Source organism: Strongylocentrotus purpuratus, unplaced genomic scaffold (assembly GCF_000002235.5).
Source record: "Strongylocentrotus purpuratus isolate Spur 01 unplaced genomic scaffold, Spur_5.0 spur5_scaffold_11, whole genome shotgun sequence".
Classification (NCBI taxonomy): domain Eukaryota; kingdom Metazoa; phylum Echinodermata; class Echinoidea; order Camarodonta; family Strongylocentrotidae; genus Strongylocentrotus; species Strongylocentrotus purpuratus.
The window spans coordinates 7,726,132-7,750,091 of record NW_022145596.1 but is presented as its reverse complement, the minus strand read 5'-3'; the positions used below and the strand labels follow the sequence as shown (position 1 = coordinate 7,750,091).

Here is a 23,960-nt window from a genome sequence, read left to right as displayed (position 1 = left end):
AAAATTATGGATTTTTTGGTGATAAGATTTTCCCAGGAGCTGCTTAGGAATTTTGTCCCCATCATTATTTTGATGAAATTTTGAAGAAAAAAAACAACAAACATTGACGCAATTAATCGAGACGCAGCTATTAATATCATCAAAAACCATTGGTCTTATCATGATAAATGAAGTATAATGCCTTTGCAATTTAAGGAATTCAAACTATGCCATGATACCATAAGAGGTACTTGAGAGATATAAAGGAAATAGACGGATTAAGAAGGGGATAAACTAAGGAAGAAAGAAAGGAACTAACAAGCTCTCAAGTAAGGAAATACAGAAATAGTAATTGTCAAGAAATCAGCAAAGTACGAAAGAAAAAGGAGAAAAGGGGAAGAAATGGGAGGAGGCACGCGGGGTGAAGAAGAGTCAATAAAATCTGCGATAAGCCAAAACGCAGGCAGAAAGGCAAGTTATTCCATTGTATACAAAGCCTGAGGGTTAGAGCCCTCTTTATCATAACAAAGGCCATAAGAGGCTTGTTGCCTAGAGCCCGCTACGCTACTTCGCTCCACCTGTATACAATAATACCACTCGGTATCATGATATAGCGTGGTATAAGAGAATTCGTACAGGTGAACGCAATGGGCGCAAGAAAATGTTATGACATTTTATTGTTTCGTTGAACATGTGAAGTCGTCTGATTTATTTCCGAAGTGAAAAAATTGCGTACTTTTCTGTCTAAATATCGGGTTTGAAACCAGATTCTAAAAATGGCAACTGGACACATTCTACCGGGTTTTAGGAACCCTGTGTCGCGATACCGGTCCAAATCGGCCGACCCAACCATGACGGGCTACCGGTACAGAACTCCGGGCGCTACGGGTCTGGACGCGCCGGAGTTCCTGGCGATCAAAGCCGAGGCGATGAATGCCTGGACTGAAGATAAAATTGACTGGAATAAAACACCAAACAAGAAGCCCACAACATACGGACACAGTTTTTACAGGAAAGAGAATGTGACTGAAGAAAAGCTGGCAGAAATGAGACCCACGTCCTCTCTCAGAAGAAATAAACCCCATCCTAAAAAGTAAGTAAATTATCACTCAAGTGCAGTTCAAACTTCAACTTCAAGGTTATCTGTAAGTGTTTCTTTGCAAGATTAGATAACATTTTTGAAATATTGATATAAACTCATGTCATGATAGATATATGTGTATATGTATTTTACGTATATTATTACCATTCAAATGTCATTGTGTCAAGTTGAAATAGTAAAATACAAATGTCATCTGTGACAGACTGTGATAATTTTATAACACTTTGGAGCATCAGACTATTTTGACTCCTACTATACCATTTGTACTCTGTAGCTGCAAGTAGGCCTTTAATATTTGTTGATATTCTGTATTATTTGTTACTTCCATATACAGCTAGATTTATTGATTTTCATTGTGACTAAAAGTTGAGTGCCTCCAAAAAAAAAATTGAATTGAGATCAGTGCGGGTTTGTGTGATCCTCGTCTGTAATTATAAATTCTTGTAATTATTGTAACTCTGTAGTCTGTAGCCCAATAGGTGACTGTATTTCTGTGATTGAGGGAATTGAAACCACTGCAAACATTCTTCTACTAAGACATTTACAAATGTATGTTTAGAGTAAGATATTATCACTGTCGTTATTTTGGTTGTATCACACGTGCATACTCTACATGAAGGTTTTTTTTTTTTTTTTGGGGGGGGGGGGGGTTAAGTGGTATTTCACATTTTCACTTTTACTTTGTTTGGGGTACTCAAAAGTTATTCAAAAAATACTATTGAATACATGGATTCCACAACAATTTTGAATAGATTCAAGTTCAAGGGCTGCAATGTAATATGACTCCTAAAAATAAGTTGACTCCCACTCCTGCTTAAAAATTATGTGCATGTACAAGTACATGTATGTGTACATGTATATTGCATTTTACAACTACAATCTCGACTTGGATTTTTAATGGATTTCATTGTTCATTATCAGACTTTTTATGCACACCCCAATCAGGCCGAGTATACGGCATCTGCAAGAATCTTCAGTATTGAAGGAGGCAGATTATCTTGAAGAAGAAGAAGAACAATAATGTGATTAATCATGATGAGTGACCTTTAAACTACAATAGTACAAAGTTGTTTTATTCAAAGATACACCTATTTTTATATCTCTAACTGGTTGATATTTACAGAGTAACCTCAGAAACGTGTATCCCTAAAAAAATGATGGTTGATAAAACTGAACAAAATACATGTATGTTCATTGTTGCTTGACTTGCCCTCTAGTACTCAGATTAATGATCGGTACTAAAAAAAACAAAATGGACATTACGTTTCTATGAGTGGACATTTCATGAAGGCTACACCTGTGTATTATCATAGTAAAGGATACGGTAGTATGTGCGCAACTGCACATACACTTTAGTAATTAATTACAAGGCTTTAGGCCCACATGAATTATTGCTCAATGGGGAGGGGCTTAGTTCTATAGCCAATTTTCACTAAATAATAAACTGTCCTTCATTCATTGTGTGACAAGGCATTGAGTTACATGTATAAGCTTTCCTACACGACATGTAAGCCTTTGGTGAATGCAACTCAATTTCGAAGCTGTCTTCAAAAGTGCTGTTAACAATTGATACAAATGTATGGACTGTTCATCCTAGAGGCGAGAAACCTTCGTGATGCAGACGTTCTATTCTCCCCTTCTTTATGATACTATTTGTGTTGATTGATTGGAATCAACCTTCATTTAATAGTTCTTGCTTAATACCTTAGTCATACCTTAGTCACACCAATAAGACCACACCAGACCGAACAGGAACTGTCATTACCCCCAAATGGCTGTCGGTTTGAAGTCAGTGTAGAGTTGGTTTGGCAGTGTGACTGAGGCACTGTAGTATTTGGCAAGCCTCTGGTATTAGAGCTTCCAGATCACCAAGAGTAGCTTTTGTTCAAGATGTCAATACAATTGTACATATATGTTTATGAGCGATTCTATGCAATATCCATTATGACATGTCACATGGGGTACATATCCATCATTTATTTCTTGAATTACTTTCAAAATTACCATTTAATGGTTCTTTCTGATATGTGTTCATGTAATTCTATTAAGTGGTCAAGTCAAGATATATATTGTTTTTTTAATGAAATAAATTGAACAAAATACATATTTTGTACAGGACACATTCCATAGAAGTTTCCCTACACTTGTCATAAGTAAACCAGTCTAGTTCTGTCTTAATAGCAAGCCATGACTCTTCTTTTCAAAAGATGAAATCAATGTTGTTGTGATGCGGTTCTGGCCTTATTTTTCATCAACAAGTTTACCAAGCAAGGTGGATCGAGATTATATAAGACAGCATCCAAGGAGAGGCATGCCTTGAGGGGAGGAAATTATTGATCACTCACTTGGGGGTAGTAAGGTTGGAATGGAATAATAGATCTTGAAAAGTTCATTCTAACAATCTCTTGTTTCCCCCGTGAGATCAATAGAAAGTAAAGAGAAGGAGGGTTACAAAGAAGAAGTGATATTGTCATATTAGGCCCATTTACACTACCAAACACCATTCTTCATAAAACATCATTTTATTTTACTGTCACTAAACACTACTAGAAAACCCCATTAGAATTAAAATATATATTTGGTGCCAAAATCTCATCGTTTTTCCTAGAGCTGCTTCTTCCTTTTGAATCTTGGGAGGGGACTTATATTAGTGACAATAAACCAGTTGTGAATGACAATATTTGGAATCCAGTCTGCATACATTATTTGTTGCTATGTCTTGCAGGCCTTCAGGTTGTCAAGAACAACCTTTGTTGAAACATTGGGCATGAAATTGGAAATGTACATGTAAATAAACTGGTCTATTGTGTTCAAATATGATGCATGCCCAGGGCTACATATACTGTTTCGTACTATTACATACAGTATGTAACTTGTCAACAGAGCACAAACTATTGTCTGCAATTTGCATTCTTACTATTAAAAAGAACTTTTGATGTTGTACATGTAGGTCTAGATGAATGCATTTTTGTCCATTCTTTGGGGAAGAAGCATCCATGAATGTGGCTCTAACTTCTAAGAGGCGCATGGGTGGAGCATTGAAGACATTCATTATAATACATCAAGGTTCTGTATACTGGTAGGTGCTGCAGAAATGTTTAAAGCTTTCTAACAGCACCATAAAAGAAAGAAGCATCCATGTATTTAGCTTTATTATTAATACAAGATATGGAGTTTGGGAGAAAAAGACGGGCTTTGTTACAACAAACTCTTTATGACCTTGTTATAAGAGTTTACTGTACATGATTGTGATTGTGATGCAGTTCATGGTATATCCAAGGTAGGGAATAAATGTCTAAGCTCCTTCGTATATCTCTCTCACATTATTGGTCTGTAGCAGTATCCAAATATATCTTGTGCATTTTACGCTTTTACTGTATGTACATGTACCTGTAGCCTCTTACAATTACATCCATTTTTAATCAGATGTACATGTACGTGTAAAGTCATTGTACTTTTTCACTAAATTAGGAAGTTCATTATGCAGTACCCGGTACATATAAGTGTGAAAAACTAATTGCCTGTGTTCAATTGAGCATATACACCTGAATAGCAATGTATATATTCATCAGTTATTCATCTCTTTCATTACAGTAATATCACGCTTATCTTGTAAAAGTACATTGTATATGTACCTGTCCGTCTGGGCATTACTAGGGAAAATGATTGAGAGGTGTCGGGAAATATTAATTGTTATCTACACATTTTTGTTTTCTTTGTACTGTTTTTTTTCCCCTTCTTTTTCTCTTCTGCAAGTGCAAAGTTACAATGTAATCTTTGTATGGAAATGAATCAATTTGAGTTGAGCATTCTTTAAGAACATACTTGTTATCAGCAAACTTCTGAATTTAAACACCGTTTATACTCTTTCAGTCCGAATATTTGACAATTTTTGTTGTGTTTTAAATTGATTTAAATTTCAGCAACTTATAAGGCAAATTATTGCCCCCTCCCCTGTTCCTCTACACTGTAGGCCTATCAGTACTGTTGCATAATTTATAGCATGAATGCAATTAGGCGTCCATGTAGCTACATATAGCATACTCAGGGTTGTTTTGTTTATGACGTTAGCTTGAGATTGGAAAAACCATCTAGACTCAAAGACTGCCTAGCAACCAGTGTTGTCCCGAACAACCCATACATGTATGTGGTTTAATATCAAACAATTGATCGTTGTGTCTTTGATGCATGGAAGATACATACATGTTCTAATATAGATTTTCTTTTGAAACCACAATAATGGATATATACCAAGGTCACCTCGTTCATGTGTATACATGTACATGTACATGTACATTGCTCTTCGTCACACAGCTTGTCGCAGTTGAAAATGTTTGTTAATTCTTTGTAAAATAGTTGCGTATATTGTATGGGTATGTGTTTTATTTACTAAATATTATCACAGAGTATAACCATCTACCCTACCAGTCTGGGAGTTTATTTTTTATTTCATTTTTAAAAGTGCTGCATTATCCTAAATATATAAAGCTTATAAAAAATATTCCAAAAGTAATTAAGATTTTTTTTTTTGAGAAAAAAAGTTGTTGGTATCAATTTGCGAAATCTTAATCTTAATTCATGAATTATAGAGCTATCAAAATGTAACTCAAATATAAATTTTGTTTGTTTTTTGTTGAAACAACCTATGCTCTTCTGTAAAAACTTTGAACTACAAACTTTGTGTTAAATTTTAACTTTCAGGGGATGTAAGAGTTCTTGGAAAGACATTAACCTTCATGAAAAAATTCTTAATTCTTTTAAATAGCAGCCTGGTTTGGGCATAAAGCAGCAAATATGAAACTCTCCTTTATGGTCCAGGTTCAAAAGCTAAGGGAATCTTTCTATTCATGAAGTGCTTGTAACTGTGAGGGTTACCGGTATATGTACAGGTGTATATAAGAAGTATCATCATTATTTAAAACCCTTTTTCTCCTTTTTTCAGTGTGTTCCTGACCTGTAATCTTAAGACGGTACCTGGTTACCATGATGCCCATTCAGCGATGGGAAAAGAACTAGGAACGGTTCATGGCTTTCAGAATCCTGATACAACTATTCAAGAAGAAGTTTATCAAGGTAAGTTTAGAAATGAAACACAATCAGTTAAAAAGGGGAGGGAGTTGGGGGCACACTTGACACATTTCTTTTTACTATGAACAGTCCAGCATTTTCAAAATCCTGATTCAACTACTACTAGAAAAGATGTCTATCAAGGTTAACTGTGTTAAACAAGGAAGGAGACCCTGATATCTAGTTGGTTTTAATGAAAGTAGAAACATGAAATAAACAGATGGATGAAATTTTGAGCAAGATCTGATAAAAAAAGTTAGAGAATTTTTGAAAATGTATTTAATTTTAATCGGTTAACGCTTCCAAAAAATCACAACTTCCTCATCTTTTATCGGATTCTGCTGAATTTTCCACATATCTGTTTTTCTCATTACTGCTTCTATCAAAACCAGCTTTATATCAAGTTAGACTTGGACTTCTCCTTTAAAAAAAGAAAGAAGTATATTGGAGGGGGGCTTCTAGAAATGTGTGTTGACTTCTAGGTAGGATATATATATATATATATATATATATATATGGCTTGCCCTACCTGACAACACATAATACATGCAATGTGCATTATGAGTATTGAAATAGAATTATTCATAACAGGTGAATTGAATTATTTGTTACAGGCACTTCACAAAGACTTACATGTATGCATACATACATTACAAAAAATTACAACATAATGTATGTACACCTGTATACAAAGGGGAACAATCTGTTCATTTGTTTTTATTTGAGTACCCATTCACCTATAGTGTGTAGAATAGATGTTGTAGTGCAACTGCATCTCACCCAGGTGATTCTTGTGAGCATCTTTATAGGTCTTTTGCATTCTTCTGAATACTTATAAGAGCTTTTTCTGACCAAGCAACACCTTCTGCATGCCAAGAGTTGCTTAAGAAAGGAAATCGTCAACTGTTTGAAACATCTGAACCAAATATCTTGTCACTATTGATGGTGAGGGAATTGAAAATCTGCTCCTTTGATTGCATTACCAAAGTAGTCTATTCTGAGGAAGGCCAGTATGAAGGAATCTGTACCATGCAGGGGCAGCAGGGCACGTCCTTATGTACCCTACATTGTACATACATTAAGCAGCTACTAGCTTGTAGTGCCAATGTTGAGGAGTTGAAGAGACATTTTTTTCCAGTTTGCCCCATTCTAACGGTTCTACGACATCAGCGAGATGCTGCGTGGTGCCATATAGTAGCTCATAAGTTGTTGCTATGCTAACATTTCCGAGGAAAAGGCAAACTTTGACTTTGGGAAGGTATTTGCCCTTACAAGTACTACCGGAACAACTTTAAAATACCCCACAGCTAAAATTGACCAAATGCTTGTAGGGTACCAAATACTTCACCAATGAAGCTAAATTTCAAGACTTAAGCTTATTAAGTAACACTATATATATAAAACCTAACCCTAGGTCTTCAATGTTAAATGTACATTAGCCCCATTGGTGGGGTATTCTAAAGTTAAGCCGTACTACCATCAGTATAAGAATAAGAAATATTCCAATATTTTTAGAAGACACTTCATTTTTCATTGACTTTGGGGGAAATTTCAGCTCTATTCCTTAAATTGACTCTTCTTACTCCTACCAGCAATAAAAGAAGAGAAATTTCAATATTATTGGAACAAAACATCCTCATAATTTTGCATTTTGTATTTAGACTTCAGATATGTTCAGTAAATCAGTCGACCTCTGCTAGGAATTCCTAATTCCCATTTTCAAATGTTGGCAGGTATGGTAATGTAATGTCTTCAATATCAGTCTTAATCATTTTAATTCTTTCTTAATTTTCACAGTGGATTCACTATGTTCACCAGCAGAGCAGAGAGATAGATCCCATCTCAGACACAAGTACATGCCTAGACCACGCACAGCCAATGTACTAACCTACCACACTGACTCGGTAAGTTAAAAGATGTGAATATGTACCAGTAATTCTTCTTCAGGCTCATTTATATGTATAAGGAAAGTCTTTCCTGGTATTTGGATGGTTTGGGTAAAAGCAGAAAATGAAAGAGACAGATCAGTAATAGTTTGAGCAAATCAGTTCAAACAAATCAGTTGAAAGTAAGAAAGTTATGAATATAGTTGTAATTAAAACACAAATTGACAATGATGTGAGATATCTTGTAAGGTCCTCTACCATTAGCTCCGGACAGAAAAATCATAAATTTTGATTAACTTAGTTTGTTGATGATTGTTTAAAGGCCCACTGCACCACTTGTAGCTACTTGCGCCCTCTCTATATTAAACAATGCCTAATCGGTGACCATCCCCCATGATCCTCTTTTTCTTATGTTAACTGAAAGCTGAGTTGATGAGATAACCACCATAACAACATTAAGGACAGATTGGAAAACAGTATTAATTTTATAAGGACGAGTATTTCACTCTTCATGTATACCTTACTATTTCAATTATTAAGTAGAATTCTCAACTGGTGACAGAAAATTGAATTGGTGCCAAAACTGATAATTGTTTGTGTCAGGTTAATTAGGAGGAAGAGTTCTGAAGATGTTATCAACTCAACAAAGGCCTATTTCCTTTCAAACGGACCATACCCTTAGGCTGGAGAATGGAATCAGACAATAGCTTGCTTCTAAGGTGTAAAAAGATATCATTTTGAATGGCCAATCAATATACTTTCTCTTCAGGCCTTATTGTACGGCTTGTTTGCCCAGAGTTAGCGTGTGGCAGTAAATAGCCCTAGAGTTTGCTCTTAATCAATGTTGCTAAGCACAGCTCTCAAATATAGCTTTTGGGAATGGTATCAGTTGTATGAATGTAGGCATTAACAAGATGGTCGCATTTGGTGGACATTTGTCGGAAAGGGTGATATTCTTCTGAAAGATGTGTGATGGTAATGGATCTGTAGCAAAATATCATAATGGATATTTACCAGATACACAGGTAAGATTTATCTTCAAGTAATTTCAAGTAGAAGTATTTCTTTCTTTCTGCCGAGTTCCATTGAGGTATTCTAGAGAGCTCATTTGGATTTCTTCAGTCATGGATTTTTGTTGTTGTTGTTTTCCAGAGCTATAAATTTGATCTCACATACCGGTACATGTATTTTGATGGACATTTTCTTCCTGAGTATTTGTATGTGTAAATGTAAATCAACAGTCTAAAGGACTGCAATGCGTCACATTTTTGATGTAATGTACACTGTACATGTATCTTTAAAATTTGTGGTGGTGACATTTCTCAAAGCCAACTTTGATTAAAAAAAAAATGTTAGTAGTATTTTGGATTAGAATAGGTTATTTTTTGCTTTGATCCATCAATCAGGAAATCACATATCATTGAAAGTGTTTCTAATAATAAATATTTTACCTGTTGCTTAGTAAATCACAAGCATTTAATACTGGATAGAATAAAACTATTTATTTTCTTTTTTCTCTCAGAGTACGAGGAGAGTTATCAATGATCCTTGGTCAGCACAAGCAGCTGAAGCCTGGATGAAACTAGCCAATGAGAGAGGTAAGAAGAAAACAATTATCAAATGTTTCAACTAATGTAGATCATATTCACATTTGGGGAAAATTATGTTACAGTACATGATTAGCAACAGATTGTTAAATGATAATGACTGACTTTATATGTAGCTGACTTCAGTCTTTAATGAATTGAATTGAATAACAATATTTATTATTTATGAGTGCTAAAAACAAAGAGTACCATACATATTTACCAAAATCACAGAACTTGAAGAAAAACATAAAATGGGTATAGTTTTGTAAATGATATGATATTACCGAGGGAAAAAATATATTTCAAGGGATCTTTTGAAAGTGGCAAAATGGGTCAATTCTTTTGTAGAAAAAGTGTATTTTGTTTTTTGAAGCAGCCACATTAAAACGTCTTTATAAGTCATATATAGGTACATTTACAAGAGAAGAGGTCGGTTTTGAGATTCAATATTTTCACACAATCAAGAAGGGTGTTTATTTAAATTGTAGGAACTTTGGTCTAATTATGAGGAGCCATGGATTTAAATAATTTGAAGATGAAGACCAGTTATGGTCATGCAAATGAATTGTGAAAGAAACATGAAATCGATCAGAAAAGGTTGATCATCTAGCATAGATGTACTGCAAGGTTCTGGAATCATCAAAATGATAGGAAATTTTGCCCAGTCTTTATAAAGTTACACGCACTGTACACAGAAAGATGTATACGCACACATGTGTTTTTATGCCTCCGTTACGAAGTAGCCGGAGGCATTATGTTTTCGGGTTGTCCGTCCGTACGTCCCGTTCTCGTGATCGCGTTTTCTGAAGAACCGATTGATGGATTCCTGCCAAACTTTGGTCATGTACATGTATGTATCTTACAGAGCCGATGAACTGATTAGATTTTGGGGTCACGAGGTCAAAGGTCAAAGGGCTCATTATGTATGCAAAAACAGCTCGTGATCGCGTTATCTGAAGAACCGATTGATGGATTCCTGCCAAACTTAGGTCATGTATGTATCTTGCAGAGACTATGAACTGATTAGATTTTGGGGTCACGAGGTCAAAGGTCAAAGGTCACAGGGCTCATTATGTATGCTGAAACAGCTCGTGATCGCGTTATCTCAAGAACCGATTGATGGATTCCTGCCAAACTTAGGTCATGTATGTTACTTGCAGAGCCGATGAACTGATTAAATGTTGGGGTCATGAGGTCAAGGTCAAAGGTCATGTGGCTCATTATGCATGCAAAAATAGCTTGTGATCGCATTATCATTAGAACAGATTGATGGATTCCTCCCAAACTTAGATCATGTATGTATCTTGCAGAGCCAATGAACTGAGTAGATTCTTGGGTCATGAGGTCAAAGGTCAAAGGTCATGGGCTCATTATGTATGCAAAAATAGCTTGTGAACGCATTCTCATTAGAACTGACAGATGGATTACTATTTAACTCTGGACATCTTGCAGAGCCAATGAACTGAGTAGATGTTAGGGTCATGTGGTCAAAGATCAAAGGGTCATATACATGTATGTATATGAGAAATTGCTTGTAATCACGATATTCTGAGAACCTGTAAATGGATTACAATTGAACTTGAATTTGAACAATTTCTTCTGTTTTGGTTTGTAAAATTGCTCTATGACGGAGGCATCATTTCGACTGCGCGCAGTCGAAGTTCCATCTAGTTATCTCTCACACACCAATAGATAAACTAATTGACAAAATATATCAATTAGTAGGCGGTTTCCTTGCAAAATTATTATCATCATGTATTATTCAAAACATATTCTTTCACCTGATTGGTAATAAAAGCTTCCATTTCATTTTTTTGTTATTGGAGCATTTCCAATACTGGTCTTTACCTTTAAATCGGTCTATATTCAGACAGGATCAACAAATGGAGTGTAAAAAATGTCATTGTTTCAGGAAAGGAGAGGGGACCGTCTGTATACTTTTATTTTTAGCTTTCTTTCCTTTTCGACAACTGCAATATCAGAATTGCTATAAAAAAATAGACTGAGGTTATTCAACTACTTCCTTTTAACACATTGCATCAAGCGTTAATGTAATGATTATTCTCAAATTATTCTTTCATGGTGAAAATTACAAGTTCCCAGCTTTGAATAATTATGTAAATGTAATATTCATGTATGCAATTTCCTGATTGATATCTTATTTAGATCGCAAGGCAGTGCGTAACATGTTAGAGCGTGCGAGCGTGCGGGGTCTTCAGATCAGTCATCGAGGAGACCACAGAGAACCCATCCCAAACAAAGCTTCATCACATCGGTTCCTCAAGGCAGCCGGAGCAGGGGGTAAGAAAAAATTGAGAAGCAGATTGGTGTCAGTTTGATCAATTAGAGAGTTATGAATTTGGCCGTATCAGTAGTGTTTCTTTGTGAAGTTAAAGGCTAAAGCAATGACGTCACAGACTCATGAGTGAGTTGCCAACTTTTATTGTGATTTTCATAACTTTCTTATAAGTTATCCGATTTCGCTCAAACTGTTTTTGATTGGTTTGTCTGCTTCTATGGATGCAAGTCATTTTTGGAGTGGACTTGCCTTTTAAGTGGCAGACAACTCTACTATTTGTTAGGAGAACAGAAATTATTCAAAGTATGTTTTACACAACAAATGGGAGAGTTGTGACTACAATCGACTGACTAAATTGTCAGTTTGAGATTTCAAATATAACTTTTGCCATTCTGTTTCTCTCATTTCTTTACTTTCATAAAAAAAATAAACTCAATCTCAATTGCTTAAAGTCTAAGATCACCAATACACTACTAATCTAATGTGATATTTATGGTGTAGCCTTTTGATGAAGGGTCATTGACTGCCTTTTGTATCAGGATTTTTTTAACCATGCATGGGCAGACACTTTCAAGTGATCTTGAAAACTTTTGCAAATGGGTGTAGAATATTATTCCTTAAATATGAGTTGCTGAAGAGGCCTACATGTATCTCAAGAATATTTGTTTGATTTGATCATGGAAAAACTGTGTTCTATCAGTTGCCCCCCCCCCCCCCCTTTGATATATTATGTTTGTTTAAATGTCTATTTATATATATCTATATCATATTTTTATTATGAATAAATAAAATTGGGATCAGTTGCATGGAACAGAAATGAGTGCCCAAGGTCACTGATGCAATCTTTCTCCCACCCCCCCTCCCCATGACCATATGGTATAATCTCAGCAAAAGAATATTGTAATTTATGTAATATCATATTAACTTAAATTATTTCCTCCTTTCATATGGTTGCACACACAGAAGCCAAGTCTGTTGATCGTTTGATGCAGACCCTGAACACCAAGCCTAAATCGGTTCCCATGAGTGGACCTCACTATCACATCACCGACTACAGTAATCTAGAGGTCCCCAACTATGTCAGGGTCAACCCTAAGCATTGTCGAACAGACTATGTTATACATCCACAGTTTGTTCCGTGATTATGTATGGCTTGTGCAAAAATATTCAATACTTTCAAGCTTAATCAGGTGCATTTGCAATGTTAAAAGTAGAGCACTCTCATTGGCAATAGCACTTTGTAGGTTTCATGTGCAAGTTGAGAATTTAAAGAGTACTTGTATATTTTCCTGTGACTGCAACTTGCAGAAATATATAAATAGTATAGAAGAAATGTATGTTGTAATATATTTATGAATGTTGGTGCAACAATTGACCATTTGTAGGTGTTTTTTCTGCTTGTAGGTGTTATTCTGCTGTGTAGACAATACATTTACATAGATTGATTAAATTAGCTGTGCAAAGAAACGTCACAAAAATGTGCAAATCCCCCCATATCGATCCTGCTACTGTGAAAGCCACCAAAATATTAGGAGTCATTATTCAGAATGACTTAAAATGGATCAAAACATAAATAATATCATAAAGAGAAACCAGTAAAATTCATATGCTTAGACTATTAAAACGTCATGGTCTACCCTATGATGACTTGTTGACCATAAGGCCTGTCATTGAATATGCAGCCCCCACCAGCTTAGAAAGAGAGTGATTATCAACTTATGACACTGCCCTAGATGAATTGAAAATAGAATCTCTATTTGATAGAAGGAAGAGCGTGTGCGCACTCTGATCAAATAACACAGTATTCCCTCTGGAAATTATGTGCCTCATACATTTTAGCCTAGTTTTACCATATTGAATCTGTCATGACAATAGTTTATCATCCCTTGTGGCATATTTCTTTTCCGTATCCTCCTATATGAATTTTTTCATTGTCACTTTTCTCTCAGCCTTTTAATATCCCCATAAGTTACTGTCTCTCTTCCATCTGATTTGTGTTAATATACTGTATAAATAAAACCATGAATATAGAATACTTGATTTTCAATAGTAGTTTTTATTTTGACAATATTGTTACATGCATGTGCTACAGTGCGTCCCAGAAATCTTTAATGCAATAACGGACACATATTTGTAAAGCTTAAATTCTCCTTTCATATTGTATGAGTGAGATGTCAGAGAGAAAAGGAAATGTGATTTTCCTGTTTTAGATACTGTTCACCAAATCACTCGCATATCATGAAATTAAAGATTAAAGCTTTACAAATATGTCTCATTCAGTTATGATAAAACATCAATAGTTCTTGGTTTTGGGAAAAACCTAAATTTATAATACCATGACTGAGCAGGTATTGTTGCTATGTAGCTGAACACTAATTGCAAACTGAGCCTTTCTGGGACACCCTGTATACACCAAGTACTGTTTTTATCAAAATTTTATTGTTTATAAAGTACTGTAATTTGTTTTAAACTATCATTATTTGGAATTTATTGAAAGTTATAATGGCAAGTTTAAGATAGCAATTTCAGATTTGGGGTTGTCTTATAGTTTAGTGTGGAAAGAAGTAAATTGGTCACAAGGGGTTAAGAATCACAGGGACCAATCACCTTCCATGTTGGCGAATTTGGTAATGCCCCTTTAATATTTCTTCATAGTTGCATGTACACAATAATCCCTTCAGCATGAATGTACATTATCAACTTAACATATACTGTATCTCCTGGGTAGTAACATAATCATGCTATGTAACGGTTGGACACTTGACCACTTTCTTTAAAGGTTTCATTCTATTTTCACCTTTTTGTTCAACCTAAAATTCACTGTAGGTTTACCATAATTTGTCCCTACTGCTATCTATATTTTACTTCCATTAGCCAGTTACACTTGTTGTCATATCTAATAGTGCTCCCTTTCATACTATTAAAGTCTACATGTGAAAATAAAAAAATGCATTCTGCAAAATCAATTGGTCGATAATCTACACAGCCTGCTGTATATGTGTGCTTATACTATTTACAGCATTCATAACTACAATCATTATCTGCACTATACATGATGAGTATGCTACATAATAAACAGTGGATTATGAGATAAGGTAAAACAAACATTCCCATCTTGTTCAATACCTTATATTGCATTTTCACATATACATGTATTGTATACAAATCATTTCATTTATTTGGTCCTTACTCCAATATAGTTTAATTTATAAAAAGATACATGTAAGGAAGTTTTGAAAAAGGGTAATATATGATTACAAAGTCTCTGGATATAACATTTCAATTTTTACACATGAATAAGAGGATTATATTACTCATATTGTTAAATAACATGGCATGAGGCAAGTATATACATATTTTTGTTACAATTTACAGAGACAGTCCTCACAAAATGAAGTCGTACATACATGGATCTGCTAAATACGTGCCCCCGTATAACCTTGATATCACTATAAACATTATAAACATTTTTATTCCAATAAAATGTACTTCAAAGAGGAACACTTGACTCGTCATTTGGCTATGTACATGTACGTGAAAAATAATACTCCCATCTCTAAAAGTGTTGCAACCATAATTTTTGATAAATAGGAACCTCAATTTCTACATATTCAATCTTATCCCAGTGTGGATGTTGTCTTGAATATTCAGCATCAGAAATCTAGTGTCTAATACATTTATATAACTCTTCAGGTCTGTGATTTCACATGCACATATTCAAATGCAAAATGTGTTGACTCACACTGTTGGATAGAAAAGTGTTTAAAAAAAAACATATATAAAATATTGCCTTCAATTTGAAAACAAGGCATTTGTGTACTATTGAATTTCTTTTTTTTGTAGGCACATTTTTATTATTGCTTGTCTTTGAACGTTTCTAGAGTACAAGTTTACATTAGAGTTGTAATACATGCAACTTGCATCACACAACACTGGTACTATGTCACTCTAGAATACCTTTTTTTATACCAAAACATTAACAAAAGACATAGGTATCATTTCATCAAAACTATAAATGTATAAAAAAGCATAAGCATAATAAAAATATTTGTAAATGAATAAGCCCCTAAAGTTTGCTTAACCTTTGCTAAAGCTGGGTATACCAATGCCAGCACCACAAGTCTACATGTAGCACCTTCCTTTCAATTCAAAGAAAAGCATTTGAGATAAATTTTGCATCTACAACCATTTCATTTACCATGTGGAAGAATTCATATAGAATATTACTTGTATGTATATCATTCAAAAACATGCCTCTTTATGTTGAGAAGTGCTAATACCATTTTATCTGAGTATAAATAATAAGTTTCATGTTTTTTTCTTCTGCCCTTTTGAGCAGATTGCAGCAGTCAAATTCATTAAACCAAATCATGATAGATCTTCTCTTATGACACATACAAATATGAGTTGCTTACAAGTGTTATCGTATGATTTCATGCATTTGAACAGACATGTACGTTACACACGTGATGACACATCCTAAATCATCTTGATATCATTTCAATTTCAAACTACATTCCCCCTGTGGAGGCAAGTGCAGTGAAAAACATTTAACATTTACGAAGCGCCTCCCCATTCCTGAGACTTGCGATGTATCCTGCAGAATTGTATTGCGACCCGATACAGAAACCATCTGATCCTCTGGCTATGCATTAAATGAGACTTCAACTCCGAAGAAACTACATTATCTCGTGGAAACAAAGATCTCCAAATGGAGTACTCATGAAATGTTTGCTGTCATAGTTACAGCATGGTGTCCGCCTCCAAGGAGTAGCATCATCACCATGACAACTGGACCGCATCATTCTTAACCCTTACTGTACTGGGGGGGGGGGCCTGGGAGGCCCCCCCCTCGACATTTTCGGAGTTTGCGCCCCAACCGCTTGGAATTTTGAATTGTCGTTTCATGACTTTTTTCCCTCAAGTCTCACGCACATTTTGATACCATTTTCGTCGAAATCGGATATACCTGTAAGGCGTTACATAACAATTAGTATGCGCATGTCATCAAAAAAAAAAAAAAAAAAAAAAAATTGCATCAAAATTTGCATAAATTATCATTATTAATTACATTAAATTAACTTTTTTGAGTTAAAAAAGAAGTTTCATATGAATAATGAGTTTCAACATTCAAAAAGTGGAGTTTGAAACGTTTTCTGTAAAATGCATAAAATTAGCATTTTTGCATAATTAATTAGGCTAACAACAAAAATTTGCATATTCGGAAAAAACTAATTATACCATCTTGTTCCTTACGTAAATATCTACAAACGTGCAAATTTTCGTGTTCATCGGACAATCGACGGCCGAGATTATAGGGGGGGGCCTCCCAGGCCCCCCCCAGTCAGTGGGTGCTCAAAATAGCCCAGTACAGTAAGGGTTAAAGGCATGTGATGAGTTTAGAAGAATGCAGCGGGTTCAGTCGGTAATCGAGTTGTGTCGTTTCCACGGCACCTTGAGCTTAATCTGTATATCAAAGAACATTTGGGGTTTCTATAAAAATGTTTCTCTTCAGGGCCAAAATGGTAGATATCTTTTAATTACGCATGATGATCAGGTGATGCTTGTTACTGTTAGCGGTATGAAGGCGTGCTTGTGTAAATAGTTTAGTGGGTGGGTGGGTGGGTGGGTGGGGTCATTCGTTGCTTGATGGTAGCCGATGCTTAATTGACCAGCTAAAGCCACGCCCTTTCTGTATATTAGAAAGATATACATGTAGAGGGAAACAAAGTTGGATACAGGAAAGATGGGGAAATAGTGAAAAGAAAGGATGAAAACAAAAGTAATTTATGGGTAAGGGTAATATACGTTATTTTTAAGTAATGAAGCTGGTGAATTTAACAAAATTTATTATCCTTAACTAGCATGAATAGCTAGAATGAAGAAAAAAATGAGTTATCCAAATCTGATAGAATCTACGGAAATCTATGATTGGCCACATCTCCATTAACTCCACAGGGAATTAAAACGGTTGGTTAAATCATGAGCATTAATATATATATAGTCAAAATGAGAAAGAAACATACACACTTGTGTTGTGTTTTATAAGTACATAATCCATCCACTGCATATCAAGACAACTAGTCAAAGGTCTAACAAAAGTGACCCTTGGGATAAACAACCCTTCCAACAACAAACCCCCTCCTCCCCTTCTCTCTCAGGTTTGAGTACCCAGTGACAACAACCCCCTCTACCCCAGATCAATTTCAACACAATCTACAGTGAACATTTATACCCCCCCCCCCCCCAGGTGCAGAGGGGGGGGGGGTATACATTTATTGAGCCTTTAAATTCAAAAGAGTTCCATGTCATGTAGTAATGCTGTAGGGTGGGAATAAACTTAATTTTTTATGATAAACATAAAAATGGCAGTCCATTATTTATGGTAAACATTATGGATGAAATCAGCATTGTGACATGTTGCAAGTGGATTTTTGAATCATCATGTAGATATATGCTTGTGTTATGGCGAGATATATGAATAAAGTGAGAACAAATATTGAATTGCCATAAAATGAGCATTATGTGATGAGTGATAATTGAAGATTTCCAAATTACAAAAGCCAAATTTTGAAAATTATGTTATCTTTTATGATAGTGAAAAGTAGATCATTTGTCATTAAAAATAAAAAGTTGAAATTGTGCAGATGCCAACCTAAACTGTATGTATTATTACAATGAATCAATGCTAATGTCTGATATGCAAATCATAATATTGAAAATTACATTTGACAGGATGTCATGAGTGAGTTCTACTAGCAAAAATAGCTAGAATATGATGGTTGAAGAACAAAACACACAGCCTTCTCCGATGAAAAAATATACTCTCATTTCATTTACAGTTCGTCATTTTACATCATAATAATCTTATAATACAGTATCTGTATATAATGACTTCATCATGCAGAGGGAGGGGGGAGGTATATGGAATTGACTACCACCTACAATATTATCACAAAGTTCATTACATGAGGTTTTCGCTCAAATTCTTGGTTTTGTGATATAAGAATTACACATAAAATATCAAATGGGACACAATTCATAAAATGCATCATGGACGATATGGAAAATATAATTTGCAAATCAAGCATGATACAGTGTATGTTGATATAATGTATATGTAGCGCTGTTAAAATGTGTTTAGTGAGATACAAATTACATGAATATCAAGGTTATCAGACATTGACACAGATGTTTACAAAGAGAGCTTTTATCAACAGATGGGATGTATTCTTTTAAGTTTTAATCTTCTTATGCACGTCAATGTAAGATCGACGGCTGGCTTCCTCTTTTTAACCACATTTGGACTACACTATCCTCGGACATATTGAGAATGTTCTCTGTTTTGTCCTCACAACCATGTTTTGAAGGGAAAAAAAAGATTTCTACAAAAGTAATCTAAATCATGGTTTTATTAGTATTTTTTTTAAATGTCCATACATCTCAAAAAAAAGTCCGATCAAACAAGTTTGGAAAAGTAAAAACACATGACTATATGAGCACAATAGTGATTCAAGATTACTTGTCCCAATGCAGTACCCCAAAATAGAGTCAACAAAAGATAACATGATCCATAACATTGGTGGAGAGACATACTGTAATGATTGTGAATGTACATGCTTTCAGCAGTATTTATCCTTCATTTGCTTCTGGATGGTGCTCTTGCAAGTAAAATTCACATTTTTGGGGATTGTACTTACGCTGCTCGATTGTTTTATCATAGAGAGCCTATTTCCTCGAGATAATGTAAACATCTGAAGATAATTTGAGAAAATTTAAAGACGGAGTAGTTTTCTCTTCTTTTTTTTCTCTCAGAAAATATCTGCTCAGAGCCATAAAGGGCATTAACTCATATAATTTCACCCTGAATTAGCGGGCTTTGGGGTTCAAAATAGTCAGTACCTTATGCTCAGGCTTCTTAACAATGTTAAATCTGAGATGCACGGCCCTACATGTTATCAGTGCCTGTGATATGGTGTAATATTGAAGCCCTTAAAAAAATTGCGCTCCAAAATGATCAAAAGTGCCTCAAAAAAGTAAAAATCTTTGAGTGACCAGTTTTACCATACCGGTACTTGTTTTCCCCAATAGACTCCAGTGTTATGAATACCGTTAGGAAAACGCAAAATTTGTTTTCAATTTCCAATCATAAATATCTTGATAATCAGGCGGTCGGCATGTAAAAGTCAGGGGTTCCTGACTGACCTAAATGTTTATAATTATCATTGAAGCATGAGCTAAACCCAGGATTTCGTTTCAGAATCTGAGACAAAGTTACTGGATCCCTTTAACTATTACTTCTCACTTTTGCTCTTTCATTCAGACAAAAAATGAAGGGATCATTATTTTAGTACGCAAGATGAGCTGTTAAAATTTGATAAAGATGAAGCATTATTTACTCAAAAACACTCAACATGCAAGATAAAAAAAGTTGGTTTAAAGTGAATTAAAGCTCCCTTTCCACCTGCAGATTGCGACTATCAAACACAACTATTTTTATCATTTAAAACACTGCTGACTATAAATGTCTCATCACATATTGATTCTAGTAGTATAGAAAGTTAGAAGCATGTTGTTAAAGTCTTTGACAGAAATGGCTCAAAGGACACTTACGTTGTCTCTCAACACTCCAAACTGATTCAAAACAAGAGAAATGTGATGGAAACATTTGACTATAAATAACCATGTGAAAGAAGGAAAATACCCTCTAATTGGCTTATGGGATGAAGAGAGCATTTAATTTAATTCAGTACAAAGATTAAGCTATTATTCTACTTAGCGTTTGGCTTGGCTAAGTAAGATTTCTTTACTTCGTATTCAGATCATATCCAAGCATTTTACTTAGGCAAGCGTACTTTATGGCAAAACACTTACTCATAAGCATTGTGACATCACATAGTCAGTCCAAAATAATGCACAATAAAGCAAATGGGCACCGATATAATTGTGCGCATTGGCTTAAACCTGCTAGGGAGCTGTTTTTAACTAGAGTAAAATACTTAACTGAAAGCTTCAACTGACTACCGAAGTCGACTCAAGTATTGTATCTAAGCCGAAGACTGAGTTAAATCTTCATTAAGTACTGAATTGAATACCAGCCCAGCTCTCTATCTAGTTTTGAAATTCTAAATTTAATTGGAGGAAGCCATGACCGTGTACTGAGTTAAGATCTGGAAACCTCCCAAATACTTTCTTAAGAAATATACACAAGAACAGAATGAATTATTAAGATTTGAAATGCTAGATGTAGCTCTCGATGGTTTCAAATAGAAAAGACCTCTGAAAATTACATACTGTGTACTGTATATTATCCACCTCTTCATATGAGAAAAAAATAAGTTCATACGCCATACATTTTATCAACCAATTTGTCATCCTGTACAGCAACTTGACAATGCATGTTTCATATGGTATTGAACAATATATGGTTGTGTAAAGTGAAACCGGTATAGAGGTCGGCTGAATCAGTTGAGTGGTGCAGAGTCTATGGATCTATATATGAAACCTATTTTGTGATCTGTCTAGCTACCGGTACTGATTTTTTTGTTATTTACTGTTTATATTACAACAAAAGAAATGTGTCCTCAATGGATCTGAAATGGGTAAGGTGGTGGAATCTTGATTAGGTTACTCCTAGTGATCTGCATGTAGAGCTCTAATCTTTCTAGCTTCATGTTTTGATGATTTTACTACCAGATACTTCTTTTGAAATGATAACATGAACCACAATGATATTTGATATGTACATTTGTGCATGTGAAGCCTACATGTATTTCTGTCAATTTTTCTATTTCTATTTCCACTACCAGACATTTCTTTGTGTATAAAGTGGATTTCTAAATGAATATCTATGTGGCCCGTGTTCTATCTTAAATATTTCAATAAGTGAGCATTCTCAATATAAAGTTTTAACAAAGTGTATATCAATTTTTCAAAGGAAATCTTTACTTTCAGTAGTGTATATTTCACTTCATTAAAATATCTGAAAATGTTTTTGAATAGTCTGTTCAGGAGTGAATAAAGTAGGCAAATATGTTTAATGGATCCTTTTGTACTAGGCAAAATGTGAATAAAAATGTAAACTTACTGAAAGTCCATAAAGTCTATATTGTACATGAATAAGTACAAACAGCAAAGTGCACACATAGGAAAACTTATTAAATAAATCCAACAGCCCCAAATACATTTGACCTTTTCTTTTTTTATTAATCAATTAATCGATTACTGTATATTTTCTATCATATTTTGTCTGATGAAAATAGTTTCTTAGCACTTTTGAGGGATTCCAATGAAGATTTTTGCTTACATTCTTTACCAGAACTTTAAAAAAAAACTTAGTCATATGTTCTTTATATTTTGTTATTCCTACTGGATTCAGAGGTAAATCTATTGGGTGGTATTCCGGTAGCACATTCTAAGTTGGCGCATACTAAGTTAGTCCACACTTTTATGGAGTGCCAGTTGCCAACTCATTTACAGTGTACAGATTATTTTACTCCTTCAATGAAAAGTGTCCAAAAAAAATAATTTTGCAATGAAATGGGAAGAAAAAGATACTATGATTATGAACTGAATTTTAACAAAGTCTTTGGTAGATTATCTTTGTCATGAATATTGAAGGAGGAAGATGAAACCTAGCATTCCATAGAAGTGTGAACTAAAATTCTTGTTTAGTTTGGACTTAGTCCCGGCTTAATTTATGAGAATAACAACCATTATCTGTGATCTATAAATATTTTCATGTACTTACACTTGATGTTCTGTCTCTTATGGACGATGCTTGCTCGAGCTGAGAGAGGGGAGATTTTTTTGGTTCTTGAAACTGCGTGGTGAAAATAAATAAGCAAATTACATTTATAAACTTAATTAAAGTCTGTTAATCAATATCATAATCATACACTGTAGGCTTACTGCTCTAAGGACTACTACAAATGGAACCTACATGTATCATACATTTTTTTTTGTACACTATACATGTACATTCCACATTTTCCATATTTGGATTATTTATAATTTAAAGCTATTACAAAAATTATCAAAAATTAAATGGTATATGTAGTGTTGCCTATTTTACATGCATAAAAACATGCACATCTGCTGAGCAGCAAAAGGGCTCAAAATCATCTTGGCAATGCATGTATTTTTACAAAGGACATTGTACAATAATTCATTTTTTAGACTGAGCATCTATTCATTTTAAGATAAACATAGACAAAACAAATAATCTCTCTTACATCATTTATAATATCTTAATCATTGTTAAAACTAGAAGAATTTTTTTTCCCCCTATGTACATATGTATATATCATAGATTTAGATATTTTTAATAACAAAATATGAGTTGTATGCAGTCCTGCACATCACCAGGAATGTAACTTTTTACATGCAAGTCACGGAGATAATAGCTACTTTTTTCATGCAAGAACAGAATGTAAATGATAAACATGCATTTAATTTGATTACTTTCATTTACATCTACATTATGTATAGGGACTTGAACATGGAGAGAAAGAATCAGATACTGGTTTGAATTAATTTTATTTGTGAGCAAAATTATTCAGTACTTTGCTGTTATATCTTTTTTTTTTCCCCCAAAGATTGACAAATGTAGTATGCTACTACTGCAAACACCATTGACAGTTAAAGCCAAACAAAAAGCATTCTTTTTATGGCTTGAGGAAATTAACAATAAAAAGAAACTAGTAAATGTTGTTGATCATTCTAAAGCGAAAGTCAAGTAACAATATCACTAAAACAAGTAGAAAATGTAGCATAGGTTAATGACACCTAAGTAAATACATACACATTATGTTAGAAAAAAATAAACCAATAAGAGTTTTGTACATGTATGGAAATCAAATATCTGGAAATTTAAAAAAAAATAGAATTGTGTGAAGAACAAATTATTTGCTTACAAAAATAATATCTGGCAATTTCCCTTCTCCTAATATTAAAAAAAAATAACTTATTTAACATATGTATAAACTTTTGTACATTTCATTTCCAGTAAGCACATCTTTCTCTCCCTCGCACTCTCT

General features: G+C 34.4%; 2 protein-coding genes across 12 annotated transcripts in view; one reads left to right on the top strand and one right to left on the bottom strand.

The window, feature by feature from the left end:
- The first annotated feature begins 547 nt into the window (after positions 1–547).
- On the top strand, positions 548–13,271 carry LOC585591. Its single transcript, XM_030980540.1, has 6 exons — positions 548–1,072; positions 6,024–6,154; positions 7,946–8,052; positions 9,557–9,632; positions 11,790–11,924; positions 12,886–13,271. The coding sequence occupies exons 1-6, from the start codon at positions 756–758 to the stop codon at positions 13,062–13,064; spliced, it is 945 nt and encodes a 314-aa protein (XP_030836400.1). The 5' UTR covers positions 548–755; the 3' UTR covers positions 13,065–13,271.
- Positions 13,272–17,302: 4,031 nt separating this feature from the next.
- The window catches only part of LOC591421 (arf-GAP with Rho-GAP domain, ANK repeat and PH domain-containing protein 1), a 76,531-nt gene continuing 69,873 nt past the window's right edge, over positions 17,303–23,960 (bottom strand). For 3 of the 11 annotated variants that reach the window (XM_030980534.1, XM_030980538.1, XM_030980536.1), the window contains 2 exons: positions 22,673–22,744; positions 17,303–17,388 (listed from right to left, as the gene is read on the bottom strand). In XM_030980534.1, the coding sequence (XP_030836394.1) occupies positions 17,341–17,388; positions 22,673–22,744 (120 nt within the window). In that variant the 3' untranslated portion in view covers positions 17,303–17,340. Of the gene's footprint in view, positions 17,615–19,622; positions 19,677–20,535; positions 20,557–22,672; positions 22,745–23,960 lie in introns of all 11 variants that reach the window. The other 8 variants (XM_030980533.1, XM_030980537.1, XM_030980535.1 and 5 more) reach the window with 5 other exon arrangements.